The sequence below is a fragment of the Bison bison genome, unplaced genomic scaffold (assembly GCF_000754665.1).
Source record: "Bison bison bison isolate TAMUID 2011002044 unplaced genomic scaffold, Bison_UMD1.0 scf7180017864472, whole genome shotgun sequence".
NCBI lineage: Eukaryota > Metazoa > Chordata > Mammalia > Artiodactyla > Bovidae > Bison > Bison bison.
This window is the reverse complement of record NW_011495033.1, coordinates 8511838-8539812: the sequence shown is the minus strand read 5'-3', so window position 1 is coordinate 8539812 and position 27975 is coordinate 8511838. Positions and strand designations below refer to the sequence as shown.

General features: G+C 50.7%; 1 protein-coding gene across 1 annotated transcript in view; it reads left to right on the top strand.

Moving 5' to 3' along the window:
- Nucleotides 1–3638, top strand: part of LOC105004177 — a 35538-nt gene extending 31900 nt beyond the window's left edge. The window contains 2 exon segments of the mRNA XM_010861706.1: nucleotides 2841–3027; nucleotides 3564–3638. Coding sequence (XP_010860008.1) covers nucleotides 2841–3027; nucleotides 3564–3638 — 262 coding nt within the window.
- The last annotated feature ends 24337 nt before the right edge of the window (nucleotides 3639–27975 follow it).

Below are 27975 nucleotides of genomic sequence, written 5' to 3'. Positions count from 1 at the left end.
CTTTGGGTGGTGGGTCCTGGCTCCCTGCCCCCAGACTCTAAGCTGCTGGGTCATCTTCAGTATGCTTGTGGGCCTCTGGCCTTATGACATCTTCTGATGCCCAAGGAGGGCTGTTGGGGCTCCTTTGCTTATCTCACTGCTGGCTCAGTTACTACCTTGTGGGACATGGGCTCCTTTCCCCTCTCTTGAGGGCCGGGTTTCCTGAGCTAGCCAGGCTGCCTCTCTGCCCAGTCCTGTGAGTTGACCTGTCCTGGAGGCCACAGCCCTCCAGTGAGGGTCCCTCTGTGCCAGACACTCCATTGGGTGCTTCACATACACAGCCTTCCCACCTCCTCCTCAAGGCAGGTTCCCTGTTCTGGGTTAAAGATCGGAGGCTCAGAGAGGCTGAGTCACCGGTTAAAGGACACACAGGAAGGAAGGCAGATAGTTGGCATTTAAATTCAGGTCAAGCCTGCCTGATGCCAAGGATCTTTCGGGAAGCCCTGCATTACGGGCTCTCCATCCCCAGGGCCCACGAGGTGGGCGTGCAGGACACGTGTTCATGAGCAGAGACCAGGTTTAGCCGTTAAATATGTTTCCCAAGGCGGGTGTTGTGTCTGCCTTTTTACGCCTGGGGTGGCAGGTCCCCTGGGCAGGGACTGTCTCTCAGATTGGGTTTTCTACAAGGCAGGGTTATGTCTCCCCCTTCAGAAAGGGGTGTCCCCAGGGCAAACCTTCCTCCTAATCTGGGACTCCCCTAAAACAAGGCTGTCATCAGTCTGGAAGAGGCTCTGGGGTAGTATCACACCCTCAGATTGGGGGCTCCCTTATGGAAAGACTGAAGCTGCCTCATTAGGGAAGAGCACCCCACCCAGGAGCCCTGCCCTCCCCCAAAGAGGTCCCATCAGACCCTGTCCTAGGTCTCCCTTCCCCCTGCTGGCCCCTTCCTGGGATTTCAGAGTTCACGGCTGGCCCGGCTGGCTGGTGACAGCCCGACTAATGGGAAGGGCAGAGGCATAAACTCGGGGCTCCCCTTGGCAGGGACCAAGGCTGTTTTTCTCCCCCTGTGGAGATGAATGCTTGTCCCTGGGAAGGCTGACGGCTTTTCTTCCTGAAAGTGCTGCCATTCCCCCTGATTGAAATGTGTCCCTGTCACGCTGAGGCCAGCTCTGGTGGGGAGAGGGTGGGAGACTTCTGGTCCCCCGTGCCTGGCCTGTAGGCTCCTTCCGTCTGCGGAAGATAGATGACGTTATTCCAAGCCGAGATGATGCAACCAAGGTCAGAGTGAAGTGTTTAATTGGAATGTCAGGGGCCGGGGCCTGGCTCTGCTGGGGTGATTGATTTCCCAGTGGTTCTTGTCAAAGGTGCAGCCATGGCGGGGTGGAGGGAGGAGTCTGTGAGTGACCCTGGGGAGGCCAGGGTGGTGGGAGGCTGCCAGTCCCTGACTGCTTCTTCAGGGAGGGTACCCAATGGGCTTCTGTCTCCTGCAGAGGGTAAACTGAGGCACAAGAAGAGAGGGTGACATAAGGGAAGATGTTATTGGCATGCGGATGCCAGAGCTTCAAACCTCTGCCTTCATTTCTTTTCTTAAAAACGTTTTATTTATTTATTTATGGCTGTGCTGGGTCTTCATTGCTGCCCAGGGTTTTCTCTAGTTGAGGCGAGCGGGGGCTCCTCTCTAGTTGCGGTGCACGGGTCTCTCATTGCAGTGGCTTCTCTTGCTGATGAGCAAGGGCTCTGGGGTGCACGGCCTTCAGAAGTTGTGACTCCTGGGCTCTAGAGCACAGGCTCAGTAGTTGTGGCACACAGGCTAAGTTGCTCCAAGGCATGTGGGAATCTTCCCAGATCAGGGATCGAACCTGTGTCTCCTGCAATGGCAGAAAGAGTCTTTTCCACTGAGCCTCCAGAGAAACCCTCTGCTTTCGTTTCTGGCCAATAGCTCTGTTTCCCTCCTTCTCTCCATCCCCTCTGGTCCCCGGCCAGTCCCGACTCTTTCCTGTGCTGAGAGGAGGGCCGTAGAAGAGGGCATGGATATCCCAGGACACAGATAAGACCCAACCCATCCTTCAGCCTCCTGTCACTCTGCTGGCTCCAGTCTGCTGAGGACTGGCCAGGGTGATAACAGAGTTTGGAAGCCACTGACCCTCACCTGTGCCGGGCAGGAAACTCTTCTCACTGTCTCTGGAGACTAAGAGGTCACTTCTTTGTGGGGAAACTGAGGCAGGGGGCTGGACCTGGTGGTGTCACCACGTGAGCATCCCTCTTCACCCAGCAGTGGTCCCAGGGGGTGAAGGAAGAGCAGGGTGGTGGGGGGCAGGTGGGGGGCAGCAGGCAGGGCCCTGTCCACCTTACCTCCCATCTTAGAAAGCTGGCTGCAGGCCGGTGGGGAATGGAGGAGGCCAAGGCAGTAGAAATGTGAGGTGTTCCTGGGTATAAATAGCTACGGTGAGCGTGCTCCTTCTCCTTGCCTGGGCGTAGGAGTGAGTCGAGGGAAAGAACAGGCTGGGAAGGTGGCTGGGGAAGGGGAAGCTGAGGCTGCGGAGAGAGAGGTGACACACAGGCTCGGGCTAGTGTGGCATCTGCAGGGGAGGAGCTGGAGGAGACGGGAAAGCTGGAGACCTGGATCTACAGCTTGGGGTGATTTAAAGGGGAAGTGGGAATTGGAGGGGGTGCTCTCGCGCCAAAGAATACATTTCAGCCCCAGAAGGCTGAATCCAAGATGATCACCGTCAACACCCCTGTGACCACCAGAGTCACTCTCATCACAGCCCTCATCATCGTCACCACCGTCACCATCGTTACTACCATCAGCATCATCTCCAGCGTCATTCTCATGACGTCACCACTCTCATTATCACCAGCATCACAGATGTCGTCGGCGCCATCACCATCATCCCAGTGCTCGGCACCATCTCCATCACCACCACCACCATCGCGCTCTTTACCATCATCACGGTCACCACTCTCAGCACCACCAATACCAGCACCACCATCATCATCACCGCCACCATTGAGGTCATCACCACCATCATCATCGTCACCATCCACGTCAAGGGTTGTCATTATCACCATCATCAGTCCTTTCCCTTGTCCCGCCCTCCAGGCCTGCCTGAGGCTTTACAGTTTGTTTCAAAGCACTTCTGTATCCTTTGTCTAATAAAAAATTAACCAGAGGCTGGTGAAACAGGCAGCCTTGCTCTGATCATCTCCATTGCACAGCAGAGAAAACTGAGGCTTGATGATGGTGTGCTGAACCATGACCAAGGTTCAACAGCAATCTCACCGACAAGCTATTACTAGAACTGAGCTCTGGCCACTGACTCAAAACTCTTCCTGCCCCCACCTCGCTGCTGGAGAACCACCATTTTTCCTCTCTCCTGTGCTTCCTCCTCCTGCTTGGCATCAGCATGAACTGGTGAGGAAGGTTCTAGCTTTGATACAACAAGAGAGCTTTGGCTGTCATAGTACAAGCCCAGGTGTCTGCCCAGGGGTACTTGCCTTCCCCTTGGTGGGCTCCAGTTTTCTCATCTCCACAAGTACCTTTGGGACCTGATGAAGTCTGAGGGCTCTTTCTACCCTTCTAGACTGTGATGGTGCTGCAGAAAAAAGTCATCAGAACAGAGGAAGCGATAGAAAAAGACAGTGAAATGGAGATGTAGACACGCATAGACCAAGACAGAGATCCAGACAGACCAGAGAAGACATAGCTGAAAGCCTCATTAAGATCCAGGAAGATACAGAAATAGAGACAGAGACAGAAAGCAAGAGAGCGACCAAGAACATGTCAGAGGAGATTTCAGAGGCCGAAGCCCAGGAGGAAAAGCAGGACGGGTCGCCTGCCGCTCTGTGTGGTGGTCTCTTCACATGGCCCCCGTCCTGTTTCAGGGTGAAGACTACCTGGAGCAGGGACAGGTGGCCTCCCAGGCGGCTCAGTGATAAAGAATCTGCCTGCCAAGCGGGAGGTACGGGTTCGATCCCTCAGTCAGAAAGATCCCCTGGAGAAGGAAATGGCAACCCACTCCAGTATTCTTGTCTGAGGAATCCCATGGACAGAGGAGCCCGACTTGTGCTACAGTTCGTGGACTTGCAAAAGTGTCAGACACGACTTAGCAATGAAATAACAAACAACGAAGAGGGGACAGCCTGTGCTGCCTTGAGGTGCTTCTAAAGGGCTGTGACTGTGAGCCCGGCTTCAGGGTGTTTTTGTGTTCATGCATGTGCGTCCCCATGTGTTGAGTTACAGGTTGTGGGAATCTTCTGTTTGGACAACAGGAAGGATGCTGGGACTCCCACCCTGGCTTTCTAACTCTCCCTAGCCCTGCCCTCTCGGCAGCCAGCGAATGGTGCTGATCTGGCTCCCTTTGCCTTTGTCACGTTAAATCCAGGAAAATGGGGAAGTGGAAGCAATCGGGTGGCAGGTTCAGGCTGTGTTCATAAGGGAGCTGGGGTGGGGCCTGTGGGGCTCCCTGTGCCCTTGCAGGAGGTCACGAATGGCTTCTTCTCTCCTTTGAGGCCCCCGGGTCAGTTCTCGGCCACAGAGGCTCCGCTACCCTGGCCTGGAGACTGGGTGCCTGCTTAGTTCACGTATCAGCTCATACAGTGACCTTGAGCTTCTGATGGACGTGAAGAGGTGGGAATGAGTGAGCCTTGCCTCCTGCAGAGAAGGAAACTGACTTCTTTCAAGTCTGGCTCTCATCAGTGCACTCTGTGCCTTGTGGGCAGACGGGCCAGGGCTGCCCCCCTACTGAGCAGCCCAGCAGGCTCTTCTCGCCCAAGTACTCCGTGGGGCCATCACTTACATCTTCCCATCATCTGTTTAATTCACAGATCCATCACTGTCGCATCCCTCTCTAGAACCTCTCTATGGCTTTGCATCACCCTCGAATTGGGGTCCAAGTTCTTCCTTGGATTTTCCCCAGCACTAGACCTGGAGGTGGCTGGGCTGCTCACTCGCACCCCCACCCATATGGGGCAGCCACAGGCCCCCTCCCTAGATCTCAGCCAGCTGGACCTGGGGTGGACTGAACTCAGGGACAGGGAACCCAAGGCAGTAGGGGACTAGAAAAAGGTAGAGGCCACATGCATGCTCAGTCATGTCCGACTCTTTGGGACCCCACAGGCTGCAGCCCACCAGGCTCCTCTGTCTGTGGGATTCTCCAGGCAAGAATACTGGAGTGGGTTGCCATACCCTCCTCCAGGGGATCTTCCCTACCCAGGGATCAAACTTACATCTTTTGGGTCTCCTGCATCAGCAGGTGGGTTATTTACCACCGTATTACCCGGGAAGCCAGGGGATTAGAGAGTGTGAAAGAGGCCAGGAAAATGAGGCAGAATCAGAGTCTGAAGAGGTCACACGAGCACAGGCAAGGAGGAAGTGGGGTGCAAGTCGGAGGCTCTGGTGGCCCCAGGGCTCTGCTAGGGGATCCCCAGAGAGCTCCAGCTCCCCAGCGAGACCACCTGTCTCCCGTGTTTCTTACCAATGACGCCCCCATCAGTGGAGGGAGAAACCCAACAAGGCAACACTGAAATACGCGACCCCACTTGTTTGCACCCTTCTTTCCCCACTCACTCCTTTCGTGCAGGCGTGCATCTGAAGTCGCTTCAGTTGTGTCCGACTCTCTGTGACCCTATGAACTGTAGCCCGCCGGGTTCCTGTGTTCATGGGATTTTCTGGTCAAGAATACTGGAGTGGGTTGCCATGCCCTCCTCCAGGGGATCTTCCTGACCCAGGGATGGAACTGCGTCTCTTTAGTCTCCCTCATGGGCAGGCAGGTTCTATACCACTAGTGCCACCCGGGAAGCCATCCTTTCATCCAGTTTGGCCCTAATGCTTTCGCCATGGAGGACTGTGTTCTTTGAACACACCATGCTGTTTAGCATTGTGCTATTCCCTTTGCCTGGAACGCCCCCTCCCAGCTGTTCCCGGGACACTCATCCCTCAGATGGCTTCTGCTGGGAGTTTCCTGACCACCCCCTGCCTCATCTGCAAAGTCGGTCCCTCCTTTGCCTGCCCCACGAGCCCCTGCAATTGCCCTGGAGTTCTTGCTCCCGGTCTGTCTTCCCCTTTAGACAGAGACCTTGCTGGGGGCCGAGACCATGTCTTTCATCTCAGCATCCCCAGCTCCTGGCAGGTAGACAGTATTACAACCATGTTGAACAAATGAATAGCTTCAAAAGTTCCTGCACAGACATAGGGATTGTGAGGGGAAGACCAGGTTTGGGGCAGGCTGGGGACAGACAATGAGTGGGGTTGGCAGGTTGAATTGGGGTTGTCTGTGGACTCAGACACAGGGGTGCCCAGGACAAAAAGGGCATCTGGGCCTGGAGCTTGGGAGAAGGAATAGAGAGAGAAGATAAGGAAGCTGGGCAGGGATGGACTTGTAGAGGACAAACTCCCCCTTCACCTGGCACCTGAGCTGGGAGTTTCCCACTGGCCCTTCTGTGGAGGTTAGGATGCTCAAGATCAGGGTATCTGTGCTGTTTGGAACATCTTTCTCCCTCTCCAGTTCCTAGGTTTCAGAGATGACTGTTTTCCTCATTAATGAGCATGCACACCAGCCACTGAGGTTTCCTTCGGATCACCCTCTGCCAGGTAGCCAGCATCCCTGTCTCTCCTTCCATGGGGGTGGGTACCACCAGCGGAAGATGGGTCAGCCTCACTGCAAAGCATGATGGAGCTGTGGAAACCCATGCCAGCAGGGGGCTCATAGGGTAGGGGAGACCCAGGGGGCAAGGCTGGAGCCAGGTTAGAGGATGGGTCTCTTTGGTACCTGAGCCCTTGGGAGGAGAAGCCACCGTTAATCCAGCACCTTCTATGGACCAAGTGTGGCGGCAGGCACGAGACAGGCGCAATCTTCACGACATTGTTTCTGGCAGGGAGTTTACTCTGTTTTACAGAAGGAAACGTGCTCAGAGAGTACAGAACTTCCTGTGATAGCATAGCATGGAGTCACAGAGCCAGCGTACAAACCCAGGCCTCTGGGTCGCCACAGTCCATGGCCTGCTGGAAAGTCACTGGGAGGGGATGATTCACAGGACTGGGCGTGCTTGCCACGCAGGTTGGGTCTCCCTGGGAGCTGCGGCTGCGGGATGCTGGGCACCCTGTGTTGTCACAGCTGCTCCGCCTTCCTCCTGTGGTCACCATCGGGACTGCGATCCAGTTATTTCCAGCTGTCTGCACCTACACGGTAGGATCGCATTGCCCAGTCTCCTCGCATGGGGCTCTACATTCATTCTGACTCCCGACTTGTGAGCGGAATTGACATCTGTCACTTCCAGGCCAAGCACTTAATTGCCAAAGTGAAACCCAGAGCTCTCTTGTCCTTCAAGTAGTGAGTGGCGACAGGAGAGATGGTAGCTACTCCATTAGCCTGGATCCAGTGATGACCAAGAGCAGAGCTCCCTGCTACCTACTGATGGATATTAGTGTGAGCAAGAAATACTCTGGTTTCAACCGCTGAGATTTTGGGCTATTTGTTGCTCCAGTGTAAGTGACCCATCCTGCCTGAGACATATCTTTCCCTCATTGCTGTAAAAAAGCATGTAGGCCAGTTTGCTTCTAAGGCACCTGTTGGACCCAGGACATTGGTCCATAAACACTTCTTAAGAAGGACCCCAGTGTATGTGGACATTCCCACCAGAGTTAACTTGAGACCCTGAACCTGAAAGCCAAGGTTTCTGGGAGCTAGCTAGCTCCCTGATGCTGCCATCAATATCTATAGATGGTTCTACAGTTTACAAAGGCCATTTGTGCTCATGAATGTGCTCGTTCTATCCGAGGGAGACACAGTCATTCGCATTTCACAGATGGCCAACTGGGTGCCAGAGAGGTGTGGGAACTTGGCCAGGCCTTGGGTTTTTTGAGTCACAGACCTGGGAGTGGAATCTAGGCTCTTGGTTCCAGTCCTGTTGGGTTTCTCATGTCTTGGACCAGGGCAAGGCTGAGACTCCTAGAAAAGAATGCAAACCAGAAAAGAGGTCTTAACAGCCAGTGAGCAAGGCCTCTGCAGATGGAGAGAGTAGGAGTCACAGAGAGAAAGCACAGGGTCACTTAAGGGGCCTGCAGTGCATGTGGAGGGTGGCTGGGGAGCAAGTGGACCAAGACGGCAGGCAGGGTCTACTCAGCTCTGCAATGACTCTGAAGCGGCCTCCTGCTTAACCCTTACTGTGTAGCTTGGGGCAAGTTACTCAACAATTTTATGCCTCAGCTTCCACAACTGCAAAGTGGAGATAATAACAGGGCCTCTCTCCTATGCTTGTTATGAGGATTGAATGCGATAGTATATAGTGAAAGTACTTAGAATAATACCTGGCTTTCATAAACGCAGAATAAGTATCTACTGTTATATTACCATCAGCAGCAACATCCCTACCACCGTCTTTGTCATCATTCTTATGACTTGAGACAAGTCATTTCCACTCTCTGGGCCTTAACTTCCTTATTTATGACGTAGGGGCAGTAATTATATATGCAGACTCTGTGATAATTATAGATAGAGTTTTCTGAGTGCTCACCACGTGTTGGGTACCATTCTAGGTTCATGAATTTGTTGAATTATTACATGCCCCCACCTCCCGAAGACCAGCTCATAAATGGCACAGGTGGGATTCTAACCCTTGCTGACTGATTCCAGAGTGAGTCTTTTAACCATTATCCTATAAACATTATGGGACTTCCCTGGTGGCTCAAATGGTAAAGAAACCACCTCCAATGCAGGAGATACAGGTTCAATCCCTGGGTTGGGAATATCCCCTGGAGAAGGGAATGACTACCCAGTCCAGTATTCTTGCCTGGGGAATTTCATGTTCAGAGGAGCCTGGCAGGCTACAGTCCATGGGATCACAAAAAGTGAAAGCTAACACTTTCACTCTCACCAAATAAACACACTTGCAGTATAAAGCCTTCCAGAGAGCGGTGAGTCACCTGGCAAGACAGCATGTGATGCTGCAGGACATATCTAGGGCCTTTGATAAACAAACTGTGCTTGTGGTTATGTCAAAGGTGTGTGAGCCCTTAAGTGTTCAATGCCTCTGTGTGTGTGCTTGCACTTATATGTATAAGTGACATGCTATGTAAAGTCTACTTTGATCCCTGGGAGGGATCATGTATACGTTCTGTGTACATGGTTGTCCTTCTGTGGGGCTTCCCAGCTGGTGCTAGTGGTAAAGAACCTCCCTGCCAATGCAAGAGATGTAAGAGACCTGGGTTTGATTGCTGGCTTTGGACGATCCCCTGGAGAAGGGGATGGTAACCCACTCCAGGATTCTCCTGGAGAATCCTATGGACAGAGGGGCCTGGAGGTCTACAGTCCATGGGGTTGCAAAGAGCAGAACATGATTGAAGTAACTTATCATGCACGCATGATGACTGATCTCTGTGTGTTTAAGTCACAGGTACATTTGTGGGCATGATGCCTCACGAACCGAGTGTGTATATGTATTATTGTATGAACTGTGTGGGCCACCATGGGTGTGTTTGTAATGATATGGAAACTATGCAGTTTGGTTGTGTGTGATATAGTGGGGCTGGTGTGTGTGTGTATAATCACATCCCCGTGTGCAGGGTGCTGGTGAGTGCAGGTATGTGTGTCAGTGGGCTGAGTGCCCTGTGTGTGTCTCTGAGAGCCAGAAGGCCGGTGCAGCGTGGGCTGGGGGAGCTGTGTGTTCCAGGGTTTAAACAGGCTTCCCGGCTGGCCTAGATCCAGCTCTCCCCTCCCAGCCTCTGCAAACATAGCCTAGCAGACGGGCTGAGTTTTTATACTCATGGAAACAGCCCTCTAAATATTTACCCACCAGCCTGGTGGAATGGCCTGCTTCCCTTTGCTGCCTCCCCTCCATAAGCGGAACCCAGTGTGTGAGCTCAGCTCTCCCGCCTCTCGGCCCTGCCCTGGGGCTGAGCCCTGTGAGTGGCCCCCACTACCCCCCAGGAGGTAAGGAGGAGGGAATAGAAAGACTGAGAGCAGCCCAGTTCTAAGTCTGAGTTGACTCTAACCCATCTGTGCATCCCTCATATCTGCCTTCACATCCACTCAAATAAATAGATGTGCTCTTGCACACACTCACAGGTGTACACAGTTCTGCTTGCCTGACTCTTGCTCCAGGACCCCTAACTCATAGCCTCTATACTCACTGTATAGAGTGAGGCTCTCCACCCTCACTCTACTTTTATCCTCACTATGTCCCCAACCCACCCTATTCCCATTGCTTCAGGCCCCTCCTATTCTGCCTTCATCAGTTCCAGGAGCTACTTCGCATCATCTTTCCCAGCCTCTCTATACCCAACCCACCCTGACCCAGAACCTCTTCCTCTGGGCCTGTGTGGACAACATGAAACTCTGTCCATGGTCCTGAACCCCCCCCACCCCGCCCCCAACAGAAGGCAATTCTCCTTTATCAATCTTGGGTCATTGGTGGGAACTCTTATCCAGAAGTTTCCAGAAATTCTGAACTTAGTGAAGAGTCAGTCGTAGGAGAAATAAGACTGAGTATACATTCATGTGTACACACAGACATTCTCAGAGATAAAGGAGAGACAAAATAGAGACACATAGGGAAAGAGAGACAGAAAAGAACACAGAGAAGACACACATACACACACATAGAAAGAGAAAGAGAGAGAGGTAGATGGGAGAGGCCACTGGAAATTCAGAAATGCTGAGAGATTTCCAGAGAGGGGAAAAAAAATGGCATTTGTTTTGACATCACTTTCAAATAATCCTACTTACTAAGAAGGCATATTATTTTCCTCTGGGAAGTTGGGGGAGTACATGCCCCTTGATTCTATCTGCTGAAACAATAACTAATTAAGGGTAACCCTTAGATGTTGCCACATCCTGCCGGGGCTGATTCATTTCAAAGGAGAGGCTGGTGAAATCTCCTGCCTGCATTTAGATCGGTGATGGGACCCCCCAGTGCCCTCCTTAATCCAGGGCTGGCATTCTGGCTGGTCATTGTCTTCCCGTGCCATCCAGGTCGGCTAATACCCCACCTGCCCTGGCCGGGTCAGGTCTTTAAGGTCAGGCATCATCTGGAAGAAACAGCCGGGGAAACAGGCACACTTCCTGCTGGCTGCCTGACTGGGTTGACATCAAGGTATGTCACTTGGCTCCTGTTCCCTTCCCCTTTCCAACTGTGCTGGCTTTCCCAGCCTTGCAGGCGGTTTCTGGGGTCACTTTCCTCCTTCCTTAATTATCAGGCAGCTGTTTTGTTTGGGCACTCTGCCAGGCATAGGGATCATACTCAAGTCTCCCAATCACCTTGGGAGATCATGGTTATCCCCATTTTACAGATGAGGCAACTGAGGTACAGAAAAGTAATTTGTTCAAAGTCTTAGAGCTGGTAAATGGCTCAGCCAAGAGTCAGACAGCCTCTTTGAAAATGCGCCCCCTTGAGGTCTGGTGTGTAACATCTTCCCCTGGCAACTCCCCAAGGGTGGCACTGCTGGTTGTGAATTCCAAAGTCAGCAATCTTAGAGGTGGCCCTCGGGGTTCCCACGTGTTCTGGGGTTCCCGCATGTTCTGGCACCACCCAGCTGGGGCCTCCTCAGTCTGGCAGCTCCTTCTTGGGTCCTGAGCAGGGGTCTCCAGGGGGATTCAAGTCAGGAGAGGGAGATGGCAGCAGCAACGCAAGCTGGGCAGGCTGAGTGGGTTCAACCAACCTCAAAATGCCATGGCCGCCGGCTGCAGGCGCGGGTGCCCCTGCCCACCGCAGCAGAGCCCGCTTGGCAGGGCGGAAGCCCGGCTAATGGCCATGTTTATAGCTCAAAGCATTATTAGCTCTTAGGAGCACGCGGCCCTCGCTTGTTGTCAACAGCTGAGCTTATTGATTGAGTGACTTGATGTTTTTGCTTATTAAGTGCCCAGAGTGTCGGCAGATTGGGGCCAGCCTTGGCTGGGGGGAGGAGTATGTGAGTGGAGGGAGGCTATTTGTGCACACACTTCTGCCCTGCTCATTTGTGCAGACACATGTCTTGGGGTGATGGGTGCATGCGTGTGTGCCTGCAAGCTCATGTTTCTGAGGATGGTTTATAGGTGAAGGAGCCTTGGTTTCTGCACCCAGCAGTCACAATGCTGCCCTGGGGGTACTGGCATTTGGATTTGGGAGGCCTGAAACTTTGAATCCAGGCCTTATCTTTCCAATAGCTGTGAGCCTGGGCAAATCCCTTACCGGCTCTGAGCCTTGGCTTCCTTATCTGGAAAATGGGGATTAAAATAATACCAGCTCTGCCTACCTTTGAGACAGAGAGTTAATGAGATAGAGTGGTTTGTAAACTGTAAAGTGCTGCACACAGGCCTGCGAGTGTAGCTATTATAACTATTGGGAGCTGAGCTGTGATGCCATAATCAGATTTAGGTTTGAGAGACAGGTTGGTGCAGTAGAAAATGAACTAGAAGGGGGAACCTAGGGAACTGTTAGGAACCCCAGTTCTGAGGGAGCTGGACCAGTCTTTGTAGCTGATATTTTAGGAGGTCAGAGCAGCTGGACACTGGAAGACCTGGCTTCCAGATCTGGTTCTGGCATCAAGGTGCTGTGCAGCCTCAAGAAAGTTATTTTCCTTCTCTGGGCTTTTCCCTTTATTTATCACAAGGCTGTAAGCTCAGTTGTCCCTAAGGCCCTTTTCAGCTCTGCCTTTTTATATAAATAGGAGTCACTAAGTCTTTTCCACACATGTGCGCAGACATTTGTGAAATTCACAACTCTTTGTGTTCAACATACCCTGTGTAAGTTTCACTGTGCATATCCACAGGGGGCAAATGCGCCTGAGTTAGTGTGTGTATTGCCAAGTAAACAGCTCCCCCTGACCCTGGGTGCTGGACACACAGGTGCCAGCCCATTTGCTCTTTGTTGAGGCAGAGGTGCTGGAAAACCAGCTGCCTCCCTGGACTCCAATTGCTAATGGGGAAAGCCCATTTTAATAGCTGATAACAAGATGGGTCCATTAAAAGAACAAATTAACTGCAAATCCAAAGATTACTTTTGTTCTGCTGGTGAAGGGCTGTGGAATGCCAGCTCCATTTGTTAAATGAGCACTCTAGCCCCTGGTTTCCCCAGGCATGGCTGCTGTCAGGACAAGCGTGCCTGGCTGTCCTCAACCCCCCTTTCTCTTCCTAGGAAAGGGCTTCCTGTCCCCATCCAAAGCCCTGTGCAAAGCTTCTCCTCCATGAACAACTTCCTCATCCTCCGCCCCTGGCTGGAGGAAGTCCAGAAACCCTCTCTCCTTGCTCGGAGTGTTCCAGGGCTTGACTGAACAGAGGAAGGTGAGGCTGGCTTTCTCTGACACATATTTCAGCTCTGTTTGGTTTTCCCTTCTGATTCTGGTCTCCATTAGGGCAGCACCTTTTTGTGGATCACTTGGTTGTCACAAGTGGTCAGTGTGTTCTGAAGAACCTACTGAGTGCCAGGGACTTTCCAGGTGGTTCACTGGGTAAAGAATCCACCTGCAATGCAGAAGATGAAGGAGACATGGGTTAGATATCTGGGTTGGGAAGATCCCCTGGAGGAGGACATGGTAACCCACTCCAGTATTCTTGCCTGGAGAATCACATGGACAGAAGAGCCTGGTGGGGCTACAGTCCATGGAGTCGCAAAGAGTCGGACATGACTGAAGCAACTGAGCGTGTATGCATGCATGCCAGATGGTGTGTGGGTCCCAGTCTCTGCCCTAAAAGAAGGGGAAGCAGAAGTGAACCCCTTCGTGCTGTGCAGAGGGCCCTGTGAAGTAGTAGGAAAGCTGAGTAGAAGTGACAGGTCCTGCTTGGGGAGGCCACAGACAAAATGGTATCTGAGCAGCATCTTCAAGTATCGAGGGAGTTTTTTAGGTGGTAAAGGCCTCTATGCAGAGGGACCAGAATAAGCATGAGAGGTACAGAGTTTACTTAGAAGTAGAAGCTGCCAGAGCGCCTGTACACAATAGATGCTCAGTTAATGTTTATGGGAAAATAAAGTGTTTATTAAGTGTCTATTATGGACTAGGCATTTGGTGCTTCAGCAGCAAAGAATCAGCCTGCAATGCAGGAGACCCAAGAAACACGAATTCAATCCCTGGGTGGGGAAGATTCCCTGCAGGAGGAAATGGCAACCCACTCCACTGTTCTTGCCAGGGAAAATCCTATGGACAGAGGAGCAGGGTGGGCTACAGTCCATGGGGTCGCAAAGAGTTGGACACGACTGAGTGATACACACATACACCCATGGACCAGGCATGGGCAGGTGCTGAGATAGTAGCCTCAGTTTTCTCATCTGTGAAATGGGAATCATAATGTTATTCACCTCCCAAGAAGAGAAGGTAACACCTGTGCCTTTGTGTCTGCTGTTTCTCCTGACTGGAATGCCCTTTCCACGACCTCATTACAGAAAATGCTCACTCATCCCTCGCTCTGCTAAATGTGCTCTGCCTGGGGAAGTTTCCAGCAAGTCTCCCTGGGGAGGAGGAGTCCCTGCCTCTCTGGGTTCCTGTGCATTTCCTCAACTGGAAGAGGCCATTGATTGTGAGATGCACCATCGATTTCATAATAGCTTTGTAGGGGTAGGGGGAAGAAACCCTGCTTTAAGTACGCATATCTACATTTCAGAATTGGGCAGATGTTTTTAAGACTTGCCTTTTAGAAACAGGGCCATGCGGTAGGTGCTTGTCTCATGGCCTGAGGACCACAAGGATTGACTTTATTCATTTACTCATTCAATCCATCCATCAAGATTTATGGAATCTGTTCTAGCCACTGAGATGAAGCAATGAACAAAAACAAAATCTCATGTGGCTTGTATTCCATTGGGAGAAACAAAATGTAAACAAACAACCTAATAAAAACCTAATCTAAGTCACTGGAGATGAAGGTCGTAGTCAGAGTTTTGATGACATGTAAGGCAGGGTGGGGCTTCCTCAACAACAACAAAAATTGTGAAGTCGCTCCATCGTGTCCAACTCTTTGCAACCCCATGAACTGTAGACTGCCAGGTTCCTCTGTCCATGGGATTTTCTAGGCAAGAATCCTCACTAGCTCAGTGGTAAAGAATCTGTCTGAGATTCAGGAGACGCATGAGACTTGGGTTCGATCCCTGAGTTGGGAAGATCCCCTGGCAGAGGAAATGGCAATCTGCTCCAGTGTTCTTGCCTGGGAAATCCCACGGACAGAGGAGTCTGGCGGGCTACAGTCCAGAGTGTCTCAAAGAGTCGGACACGGCTGAGCACACACGTATACACAAGGCAGGATGGAGTGGACACGACTGAGCACACACGCACACACAAGGCAGGATGGGGGAGGGAAAAGGATAGGGGGTGGCTTTTAGCTAGGGTGATCAGGGAAGCCCTGTCGAGGTAGGGGACATTTTTGTAAGGACTTGAATGGAGGGAGGGAGGGAACCGTGTGGGTATTTGTGGGGGAGCACTTCAGACAGAGGGTATAGCGAATGCTAAGGCCTTGTGGTTTTACTGTTCTTGGGCTGTTTGAAGGAAAGTGTATGTGTGGGGGGCGGGGTACATGTGGCAGGAGTGACCGGAAGGAGAGACAGTCCTGGCTCACGAGGTCAGTGTGGTAGACCACCCCCCAACCCCTGAGACCCCCGGGAAGGCTTCGGCTTTTGATGTGTTTCCAAGTAATACCTCTCTGCACCTCAGGGCAATCAGATCGTCTGTTCTCTGGGGGCAGAGAGCTCAGCATACAATAAAGGGTTGTTGAATGAATACTGGATGGCTTGCCAGTAGTCCCCTCCCTGGGCTGATGGGTCTGGGTGGGGTCTCGGGGGCTGGAGGGAGGTCAGAGGCAGCGAGGGGGACCCTGGCAGGAAGGAACCACCTGCTGAAATGCACCGGTCTCCAGGGTGCAGAGCCAGGGTAGGAGGGGCCGTTCCCTCTGGCAGCCCCAGAGCCAGTCACCTCTGCACCCTCCGTGGCGTTCAGAGGCACCTCTGGACTGGACGAGGCCAAGTCTTTGTTTCAAAAATAACGATGGAAGCAGAAAGCCGATACCTAACTGTGGTGCTTTCAATCCCCAAAGGCCTTTCAGGTCCATCTTCTTATTCAACTCTTATCTCCAGCCCATCTGGTTCTCTTTTCACAGCTGAGGAAACTGAGGCTCAGAGAGTGCCAGCCAGATGCTCAGCACCCGGAACAATCTCTGTAGCCCATCTCTGCCTGGAGTCAGGATGCCTGGACTCTGTTCCCAGCCCTGCCACCAACTCCCTGGGTGACCTCAGGCAAATCCCTGCCCTCCCAGGCTTGGTTTCCGAGGCTGTCAAATGAAAGGGTTGATGGAGATGTTTCTCAGAGGCCCGCTCCAGCTTAGACACTGTAGCATTCACAGCCTGAACTTCCAGGGGAGGCCCTGGGCCTGTCACTGCAGCAAACTGGATTGAAGGCAGACTATGGACGGACAGACATCTCCTTTAGAAATGGCAGGCTTGGTGGCAAGTGGCCCCTAGGGTTCTGGACTTGGCCTCTGTTTCAGTCACGAAGGTCAGTGTAAGTCTTTCCCGTCTGGGGTGGTGGCCTTGGGTGGTGGGCTTTCTCGGTCTGGGTGGCTCTGGAATGTTCTGCCCATCTTCCCTGTAGAGTTGTGGATGCTGGGACGAGTGGCTATTTTCTCCCCACAAGGTGTTTGCAACAGACCTAGTGCCTCTGCTAGGCATGTCCTGCTTCCATCCCCAGCAGTGTGTCCATCCGCCCAGCCACCCAAGAAGCATGTCCCCCTGCATGTCCTGCATGTCCCCCTGCCTCCACGCCTTCCTCCCACATTCAGTTGCTGTGGCTCTTCCGCCCCTGTCTTTGACCCTTCCCAGTGGACATGTCCCGGTCCCTCCATCTCCTCACGGCTGTCTGGTCCAGGCCATCGCGTTCCCTGCCAGGATCTCAGTGCTGCAGCCTCCTCTAACTGCTCTGCCTGGCCCCAGACTCCCTCACCTCGAATCCATTTTCCACGCTGCAGCCAGAGTGAGCTTTCCAAACTGCAATTCTGGTCATGTCCTTGCCGGGCTTAAAACCCTTCAATAACTTCCCTTTGCCCTCAGGATAAAGTCCAAACTCTTTAGCATGCTCATGTATCGCCTTGCTATCTGGCCCCTGCCCACGTCCACCCACCTGCCTCCCTCCCTGCTCATCTTCCAGCCCTAATTCTGTTCTCCAGCTCACAGAACTTTCCTCAGTTCTCTAAACTTGACATCCTCTCTCGCTCCCCTGCCCCTGCACACGCTTGTTTCTTTTGTCTGGAATCCCAGGCTCAGGTCTTCCAACCCTGCCCTCTCTCCCTCAAACTTAGCACTGAATTGATCTCAGGACTCAGCTTACTCCTGGTGCGTGGTGTGCACACGCTCAGTCGCTCAGTCATGTCCGGCTCTTTGTGACCCCATGGACTGTATCCCACCAGGCTCCTCTGTCAGTGGGATTTTCCAGGCAAGAGTACTGGAGAAGGTTGTCATTTCCTCCTCCAGGGGATCTTCCAGACCCCAGGATCAAACCCACACCTCTTGCGACTCCTGCATTGGCAGGCAGATTCTTTACCACCAGTGCCACCTGGGAAGCCCCTTCCTCCTGGAAGCCCTTTTTGATCCTGCCCTTTATCCTTTTGGGTGCTCTCTCTAGTGCACATCAAACAGACAAAAATAATCTATCAGTTTTCCATTCCCCTTGGCAGTGAGCTCCTAGACAGCAGAGATCTTGCTTCTCTGCATCCCAATGGTGCTGTAGATGCAATAGATATTTGCAGGGGGAAAACCCAAGGCAATTAATAAAAGGATGGGAAGCTTTCGCTCGCCTTCACCCATCCATTTGTTTATTCTGCAAATATTTGCTGATTGCCTGTTAGAAGCCAGGGGCCTGGGGAAGCAGAACTGTGTATGACAAGCAAGGTCCTGCCGTAGGGAGCTGGTGTGCCTGCAGGCAGGGAGATGAATATTGTCTCTTTTACAGCTCTGAGGTTTGGGAACTTAGCTATTATCTCTGCCTGGACCATTGAAGAAATGCTTTCGGGTAAGAAAGCCACACACAGGTTAGGTCTGGGGTTGATGCCGCAGCCAGACGTGGACCTGCCGCTTTTCTTGCTGTACCTTCCTTTCCCCGCTGAGGGCATCCTGTCCATGAGGGGAGGCTGCACCCCTTCTCCTGGCCCCACCCTTCTTTTTCCAACCCCTCTTCTCCCTCCTTCTTCCAACCAGGCAGCTTAACTTAGGCCTCCCAGTTGGGCTTTTAATTTGGATTTATTGCTGGCCGAGACTGTATGTTAAACAAACTGCAGGCAATTATTAAAAACATGATTATCATGGTTTATTGTCTCGCTAGGTCCGAGGTGGGTGTTCGGGGCTGAGAGCCGGCCAAGACTCTGTGATAGGAATGAAGACCCCCAGAGAGGGTCTGCTCTGATTTCTGGACTTGTCACACCTCCTAGGGGAGGAGGGGGCCGTGGGGACGGAGGAGTACTTCTGAAGGAGGACAGAGACCTGGGGAGGGGCGGTGATGTGGTGGAAAGAGCACTAACCTGGTGCCTGGGAGGCCTTGGGCCAGTTTGACCCGTGGCTTCTTTGGGCTTCAGCATCTTCTGTAAACTGGAGAATTGAACCAGGTGACCCAGTGCTCCGAGGGCTGAAGTCCAAGTATCCACTGCGGCTGGAGGAACTTCACTTTGTTCCGCAGAAAGACTCAAACCAGGGCACTGACAAGGCACACACAATCCAGAATATTCCATCATGGGAAATGGATGAAGATCCACCCAACCTAGTTAGGCAGACCCAGGAAATGGTCCTCCCATGTCAGGCAGGCTGTCTGCTCGCTGCAAGGTCACCTCTGGTTTGGGAGGGGCACAGCCTTGTGAAAGTGTCATCAAGGTGAGGCCAGTGGAGAAGGAGAAGGCTCCCAGCCTGAGCCAGGACCCTGGGCTCATCTAGTCTCAACTCTGCCCCTGACTGGTCAGCGGCCTTGGGCAACTCATTTGTCCACTTAGTCTCAGTTCCATCATCTGTAAAATGAAGGGATAGATTGTTTAAGGATTTGCGACATTTGCAATGATTTGCAAGCTTTAAAATACTAAAGGTGGTCTTGTTTTCTAAAGAGAATCTTCTGTAGCAACTAAAGATTGAAGGGAGAGGAAAGAGGGAGCTTGGAAACCAGTGGTAGAGAGCCTGACCCACGGATTCTCTCTTACCCAGACATCTGCTCTTTGCCAACGACTCTCAAATGCCTTCCTTTATAGTCCACTAGGAGGGCTTCCCTGGTGGCTCAGACAGTAAAAATTCTGCCTGCCAATGCAGGAGAAAGGGGTTCGATCCCTGTGTTGGGAAGATCCCCTGGAGAGGAAAAATGGCAACCCACTCCAGTATTCTTGCCTGGAGAATCCCGTGGACAGAGGAGCCTGGCGGGCTACAGTCCCTGGGGTTGCAAAGAGTTGAACACGACTGAGCGACTAAACACATACACGCAGAGTCAACTGGGACGCTACCCACTTGTCTTCTGCAGAGAGTTGGGTCTTGCCCCTGCCCTGTGGATCCTCACCACCTGCTGTAAACCAGAGGGCAGACACAGGGGCTTCCACTCTAAGGACAGGAGTGTCCACATGCTGGAGGGAGGGTGCCCAGAGCCTGGGTGGAATACCCTTGGGGGGCCAGGGCGCCTCCCCTGTCTCAGTCCCGCTCCACCGAGTCAGTGAGCCAGGTCCGGCCGAGCCCCAGAGCAGCTCCAAGGACCCAGGCGCCCGCCCAGCCTGCCGGCCCCTGCCCTCCTTTCACATTTCACCTCGACTTGGCTCCGCAGGCAAATGCTTGGGCCAATCCCAAGCCTGATGAATCTTTGATGAATTCTGAGTAAAGGCATTTTTAAAAATTTAGAAAGGTAGGGAGGTGTTGGGACGCGGGAAGGCAAGATGAATCTGCTCCCCTCCTGTCCTTCTCCCCTTATCGATCAGCTAACGAGCCCCAAGCCTGGGAGTGTGTGGCCCGGGGGAGGGCAGGACACAGCCAAGCCACCCAGACCAAGAGAGCTGGCAAAACAAGGCCAGCACTCTGGAGAAGGCTTCCCTCGGCCTTTCTGGTTGAAGCAGAGGTAAATTTTAGAACCAAAGGATGTTAGAGATGAGAAAAAGCTCACAAATAACCAACTGAGTCCAGCTGCCTGCACTGAATGGAGGTAGGAAATGGAGTCCCAGAGAAGAGTGGTACAAGCCTAAAGTGGTCAAGGCAGGCCTGGAACTCAGAACCCTGTCTCCCAGTGCTGAGCCCACGGGATACCTCTGGACCCAAGTGCCTGAGACAGGCTTTCGTGATCCCCATTCAGAGTTTTGCATTTCAATCCTTCCTGTCCCAGCACAGCCATCTTCAGGATGTGTGAGATCCAGGAGACAGCTTGGTCATTCATCAGTGAGAGCTGGAAGGCAGAGACTTAGAGAAGAGGGAATATCACCCCTGCTGCTGATAACCGATCAAACCAACTCTTGTCCCTTCAGTCCTTAAGGCTTGGAGGAACTGAGTCTGTCCCCCTGCTCTGTTCATCCCTGAATCCTTCAGGTCACCTTTCTGTGGCATAATTTCCTCTTTGCATCTCTTTCTGGTGGCTCAGTGGCCCGTTCTTGCCTAGATGGATCCACATCCAGACAGGTTCAGTCTTTCCAGTTAGCAGCTAGATAGGTGCTGGCATGGAGTCACTGCTCTGGGTTCCAGTTCTGGCTCTACCACTCCCTAGCTGTGTGACTGTAGATAGGTTACTGAAACTCTGAGCAATTCTCCCTGAGGATTAAATGAGACAAAACAGCTGAAATCCTAGCATGGTAGAGGCACCCCCTGGGTTCTACACATATTGGTGATCTTCCTTTCACCTTCTAAAATCTGACCTCCAAGCCCTAAGGAAGTCAGGACATTTCCCACATCTTTCTTCCCCATCCTCCTTGGATGCCCACCCTGCTTGATGTCCTTAGGAATCTCCCTAACCTGAAGGCAGAGAGGGTTGCCATGCTGCACAGCTTTGGGGAGAGGGGTTGCCATTTGTGTTATTGAACATGAAAATGGCACCCCCTGGAGATGTGCACAATCTCTGTGACTCTGTGAGACGGTGCCCTTGGCAGTGAGGCAAGGATGGAAAATCTATATCCTTGAGTTCTCAGATGGAGAACTCTATGGGTTTATTTTTCTCCTGCTGAAGTTCCATTCCCTTCTCTTGGCAGTGATACCTGTTATCTTGTCTGGCTCGCTGTGAATTTTGAACTTTACTCCCAGAACTGAGATTTCAACTTGATTCCCATAATTTAGACTTCAGCTTTCAGAACAGCTTCTCCCTTCACCGATGTGTCCTGATTTGATTTCCAAGCACGTAAGATTCTAGAGACACATTTTTGGGGGGTCTATTTCAATTGCACATTCGCAGGACTTGTAAATATAAAGGAGGCCTGTAATCCGAGAGATGCTGGGTATTGGCTTCAAAAACAATATGTTTTGTATCAGAACCTGAAGAATAAACCCCTAAATTGAGCACCTGGGTTTGCATCCTGCAAGTCTTCAAACCCAAAACAAGATTCTACATGTGCATCAAGGGGGCAGCAGGGGGATCACAGTGCGTGAAACCCAGATGCATGCATGCATGCTAAGTTGCTTCCGTCATGTCGGACTCTTTGCAACGCTATGGACCATAGCCCGCCAGGCTCCTCTGTCCATGGGACTCTCCAGGCAAGAATAATGGAGTGGGCTGCCATTTTCTCCTCCAGGGGATCGTCCCGACCCAGGGATTGAACCTGTCTCTCTTGTGTCTCCTGCACTGGCAGGCTGGTTATTTACCTCTAGTACCACCTGGGAAGCCCCATGAAACACAGAGCCTGGTTTTATACTCTTATTTATATTTGGAAGCCTACCTCTTCTACCCCAGCTGTGTGACCGTGGACGTGTCACAAACCTCTCTGAGTCTCAACTTCCTCTTCAGCAGAGCGAGGTTAATAATACCCATCCATCTCACAGTGCTGGGGAACAGCGACTTGAGATGATGTGTGTGGAATGACTGCTGTTTTCAGCACCCTGAGATGTTAATTCCTGTCCTGGCCTCCATTCCTGCCTGTATCACAGAAGAGAAAGTAGACGCTCCGAGAGGTCAAGACGTATTTGCCCAAAATCACTCAGACAGTTGGGCTTCATGCTCACACTTCCCTGACTCTGAAGTTCATGGTTCATCTCGCAGCCTAGCTTTATCATAAGCATTTTGTGTGTGCAAAACTGTACATAACATAAAATTTACCATTTTAACTATTTTAAGTGGTGTCAGGTATATTCACATTGCTGTGCAACCGTCACCATCAGACTGAAAATTCACACCCATCGAACAATCACTTTCTGCTCCCATCTTCGTTCAGCCCCTGGCAACCACCGTTCTTACCTTCTGTCTCTATGAATTTGACTACTCACAGAATCTCAACTAAATGGAAACACACAGTATTTATCCTTTTGGGGCTGGCTTGTTGCACTTAGTATAGTGTCCTCAGGGTTTATCCATGTTGTATCCAACTACTGAGGCTGAATATCATTCCACGGCCTGCATATGCCATATTTTGTTTATATAAGGGTGCATTTTCACCGTGTGTAAGGCACCTAGTACATGTGAGGTACAAGACCTGAGATATTGCCATTGTCATTATTCTGAGTGCTGCTGCTGCTGCTGCTAAGTCGCTTCAGTCGTGTCTGACTCTGTGCAACCCCAGAGACAGCAGCCCACCAGGCTCCTCCGTCCCTGGGATTCTCCAGGCAAGAACACTGGATTGGGTTGCCATTTCCTTCTCCAATGCATGAAAGTGAAAAGTGAAAGTGAAGTCGCTCAGTCATGTCCGACTCCTAGCAATCCCATGGACTGCAGCCCACTAGGCTCCTCCATCCATGGGATTTTCCAGGCAAGAGTACTGGAGTGGGGTGCCATTGCCTTCTCTGTTCTGAATGCTAAGTTGCTTCAATCATGTCTGACTCTTGTGTCCCCATGGACTGTAGCCCGCCAGGCTCCTCTGTCCATAGGATTCTCCAGGCAAGAATACTGGAGTGGGTTTCCATGCCTTCCTCCAGGGGCTCTTCCCGACCCAGGGATCAAATTTGTGTCTCTTATGTCTCCTGCATTGGCAGGTGAATTCTTTACCACTAAAGTCACCTGGGATGCTTTTGTCATTATTCTACTTGACTGTGATAAACACTTGCTATAAAATTCAGTTCTTCAGTGATTTAGTAATAGTCATGACAATAAGAAATACTCACCAAATAGAGAAGACTTTTTAAAAAATTCATGCCAGGATTTCTCTGGTTCATTGGGCTCAAATTCTGGTGTGCCTCAAAGCCGCCAGCGCAGCTTGGTAACCATCTCAGTGTCTGTATTCACAACAAGCTAACAAGCTAACAAGCTCCCCAAGTTCTGATGTGCACTAAATCCTGAGTGCTATTATTCTGATCTTTGAATCTTTCCCTAGTGATATCTGGAAAGATGCCATGAAACCAAGGTCAAGAGGATGCGAGGGCAGAGGAATGCGAGCCCTAGAGTTTCTGAGCAGCTTCTCTGAGACCACAGGCTCTGGCTTTGTGACTGACCCTGTCCTGACCTTCCTGTGTTGGACAAGCATTCCAGTCCTTTCTGGGGAAATGCCTGAAATGACCTATTTGGACCTGTGATTGGAACTCAGGCAGACAGCTGTGTCCCTCTCACCTCTGCTTTCCCGGTGGGTCAGGATGGGGTTTTTGGCTCAAGGCTGGAATAATTAAGAGCTCTGATGAGCAGGCTGGATGGGGCTCTTTGTTTATAACCTGCTGCTATAGGCTGAATGTTTGTGTCCCCATCAACCCCACATTCACACATTGAAGCCCTAATCCCCAATGTAATGATATTAGGAGATGGGGCCTTGGAGAGATAATCAGGTCATGGGAGTGGGGCCCTAAAGATGGGGTTAGTGCCCTTAAAAAAAGAGACACATGGCAGATGACCTATCTCTTTCTCTCCCTTTCTCTCTCTGTCGGCCATATAAGGATTCCACATAAGTTCAGGCAGAAGGTCAATCCTAGCTGACGTGGGTAACACATTGGCATCTTCAGCATCCCCTTGGCTAAACTCAGTCCAGCCAGGGGACCCAGAGCAGAGCAAAAAGAGTGTTTCTAAGGGGCAAATAGAAGGCATCTGGTGCACTGGGTTCTGTCTTTCCATCTGCCTGGAAGTCCTGTCACTCTCTCTCCCTTGGTGGGCTTCCAATCTCCTACTGACCCTTCGGGACTCAGTCCAAAGTCACCTCCTCTGGGAAGGCTTCCCTGATCTCTGCAGGCAGAGCTGGATACTCCTGCCCTGGGAAGCTGGCTGTTTTATTATTGTATCAACCACAAGGCTGTGATTGAGACCTTTGCTTTTCATTCCATCACCCAGGGTCTTTTTTGAGGGGGGAGGAGGCTGGAAACCTCAGATAGATTTATTCATATTATAAAAATATAGCTAAACAGTACACCGCAGCATTTTTATAAAATGATTGCATTTTTTCAATCTAAGAATCATGTTCTGATTAAGAATCTTGTGATTTATTGCAAGGCACATCCAAGATTTATGCTGTAGTTTGTCGCACTGGTCTAGAGATCCCCTAGAAATTTCAAATGGAATAAGATCTTGAGTGACTAAGATAAGGCAGATGTCACAAAATGCAGAATTCAGCATAATGCCTTCCATAATTTCCTTCCCACTGTCTTGTTTTCCTTGTAGCCTTAAGGTCAGATGTCCTGAATAATGTTCTGGCCATGAGCAGCTATATTCTTACTGAAAAAAATTTATTGTGTCACTTTCAAGTTAATAGTTGTGAAAAAGAAAAAAGAGGAGTCAAAGTCCACTTGCTTATTCAAAATGGTGATTCTCCTAAATCTTGTGATGTTCTGTAAATCCCACTCCAAATTCTCTTCTATGACTTTGTCACTGCCCAGGGACATGACATTGGTGGAAACTAGTAGAGACAAAAAAAAAAAAAAAATCAAAAGATTGATTCCTGTTGATGTTGCTTAAAATGCCGCTAAAGAATGTAAACTGATACAGCCGCAGAGGAAAACAGGATGGAGGTTCCTCAAAAACCTAGAAACAGAGCTTCCCTATGATCTAGCAATCCCACTCCTGGGCATATATCAGAACAAAACAATCATTCAAAAAGTCACACACACCCCTATGTTCATAACAGCACTCTGCGATAGCCAAGACACGGAAGTAACCTAAATGTCCACTGACAGATGAATGGATAAAGAAGATGTGGTACATGTATACAGTGGAATATTATCCAGCCATAAAGAAGAATGAAATAATGCCATTTTCAGCAACTTGGATGAGCCTAGAGATTATCACACTAAGTGAAGTCAGAGAAAGACAAATGCCATATGATATCATTTATATGTAGAACTGAAAATAGGACTCAGATGAACTTACTCACAAACCACAAAAAGACTCACAGACAGACAGAACAGACCTGTGGTTGCCATGGGGAGGGGAGGGGAGGGAGAGAGAGAGTGGGAGTTTCCAATGAGCAGATGCAAACTATTATATACAGAACGGATACATCACAAGGTCCTCCTGTATAGGACAGGAAGCTATGTTCAATATCCTGTGATAAACCATAATGGAAAAGAATATGAAAAAGAATACATATATGTAAATTAACTATACTTCAATATGATACATTAACAACCCCCTCCAGCTTCCCACCAAAATACCCCTAAAGCACTTGGGGCTTCAGAGTCCATATCCTTTCTATATTATGTACAGTCACTTCTAAATGTCCCTTGAATGTCCATTTTGACCACTCAAGAATTATTTCAGCAGATATTTATTAAAAAGCCTATTCAGTAGGATCTTGTGGGTTACCCCTTTTAAACACAGCAGCCTGGGAACTCTTCTCGATATTATGTGGTAAAGGGTGGGCGGGAAGTTTGGGGGACCATGGATACATGTATATGTATGGCTGAGTCCCTTCATTGCCCTCCTGAAACTATCTCAACATTGTTAATCAAGTTTAAAAACAAACAGAACCACAAAACACCTGATAGGTGTCAGGGACTCTGTGGATGTGACTGGCGCCCCTTGAGGTTGCAAGTAGGAATGCAGCCAACTTGTGTCTCATGCAACGTGGAGACAATTCTTGGAGCAAGGGTGGGGCTCTATCCGTGGATGACTTTTTTTTTTTTTTTAATAAATAAACCTTTGATTATAAACCTTTGGTTTTGGAATACTTTTAGATTTATAGGAAGCTTTCAAATATAACCCAGAGAGTTCCCCAAAACTAGGTAGTTCCTTACCTAGTTTTAAGGTCTCTTCTTGAGAACCACTAGGAGAGGCATTTCTCTCAGGTCCTGGCACTGGGATTGCTGATGCATCTCTGGAGTTAGTCCCCTCCTTTATACTAAGGAACACTGTGAACTATACAAATTTGAGGGTTTCCGCCTTTGCATTGACTACTAGGAAGCTCACGGGCAAATTCATGCCTCGATTCTAGCCAGAGTGTAGACCTCTTGGCAGATAGTTTGGATGTTAACTTTATCCTTGTTTTCACCTCCATCTTCCTACATGATTTTTCTTTCCTCGTTTACTTCGTTTTCACTTGGTTTTCTGCACTGAGCTTTGCTGGCCTCTTCAAGTCATTTTTGGAATGAGGTGGAGGCATATATAACTCCATAAACAGAGAGACCGTTTCCTCTGTGTTCCCAAGATGCTTGATGCAGGCTTCTATTCTCACATTTATCACTTTTTTATTATAATTGTTTGTTTATGTGTTTGACTCCCCTACTGGGCTGCGACTGCCACCGGGCTTCCCTGCAGCTGGAGTCCTGTGCATGACGGAGCACCCCAGGATGGGCTGTAGCCTGAATTCCATTTTTCAGACCCTGAGCTGACCTCTGCCATCCCATCCCTTGCACATACACAGATATCCCACCCTTGCACATGCTCAGAAGCGGTGTTAGCGTTTCTGGGTGTCTGTCCTGCCTTGGTGGATATCCTGTATGTGCCAATGAGAGGTGCGGGCAGACACAGCTGGTCAATATCCAGAGCAGGAGAGAATCAAGAACCAGCATGAACCCACAGTTAGAAGACGGTGGCCTCGGAAGATGGAAGGGAAAGCAGGGTGCAGACTGTTTCCTGCTCTACCACCCCTGGGAGGCACCTCTCCTGTCCCTGCCAACCATCCCCAGAGATGGGATGGAGAGGCCATGCATGACCAATAGCCTCACAGGATCACAGGTTGTTGGCTCAGAACTGCTCATGTCTCACCCAGAAACCCAACTGAGATTGTTCTCTAACCTAACTTCACTCCCACAAACCCCCTCATTGTATGGAAGGTGCACCTGCAGCTCAGAAAAGGAGAATGATTCCTTCAAGGGCACACAGTGAACTCAAGGCAGACCTGTTCTCTACTTGGGAGAGGGGCTGGTGGGAGCTCTGTTCTTTTTGAGCATCAGGTAGAAGCTGAGCCGGCTGGGAGCATTTTAAGAGGCAGGGGAGCTTTCCCAGTGCCCTGGAGGCAGCCACCCACGAAGCCAGAGGGCTGGTCAGTCTTTCTGGGTAAACCCCTCCTCTCTGCCCCACCCCCAATTTCAGGAGGAATCCTGCAGACTCTAATGGAGGAAAAATAATGATAAAGGGGCAGTTTGGGATTGAGTGGAGGAAAAAGTGGGCTGGAGATGGCCCAGGAACTTCCTGTGTGCGATGAGAGAGAGAGACTAGAAAACGCAGAGTAGGCACGGAAAACTCTAATGCCTGCAGGGACCCTGGGGGGTGTGGGGTGGGGGTGGGCAAGGAATGCAAGTCCTCACCCCTGTGTGCTGCCTGCTCCGTGCTGCTGCCGTCACAAGGATGAAGCTGCCAAGTTGCAAATATTTCAACTTTTCTTCTCCCAGGAAAAGTTGAAAATTTGATGTTTATGTGAAATCCACATTTTCACATGTTGACAACCAAATCAAAAATTTTAAAGCTCTGTGTGAATACAATGAGTAGAACTTATTTGGATCTGAACAAAACACCTGTATAAAGACATTTTCAAGATAATTAGGGAAATTGAAATA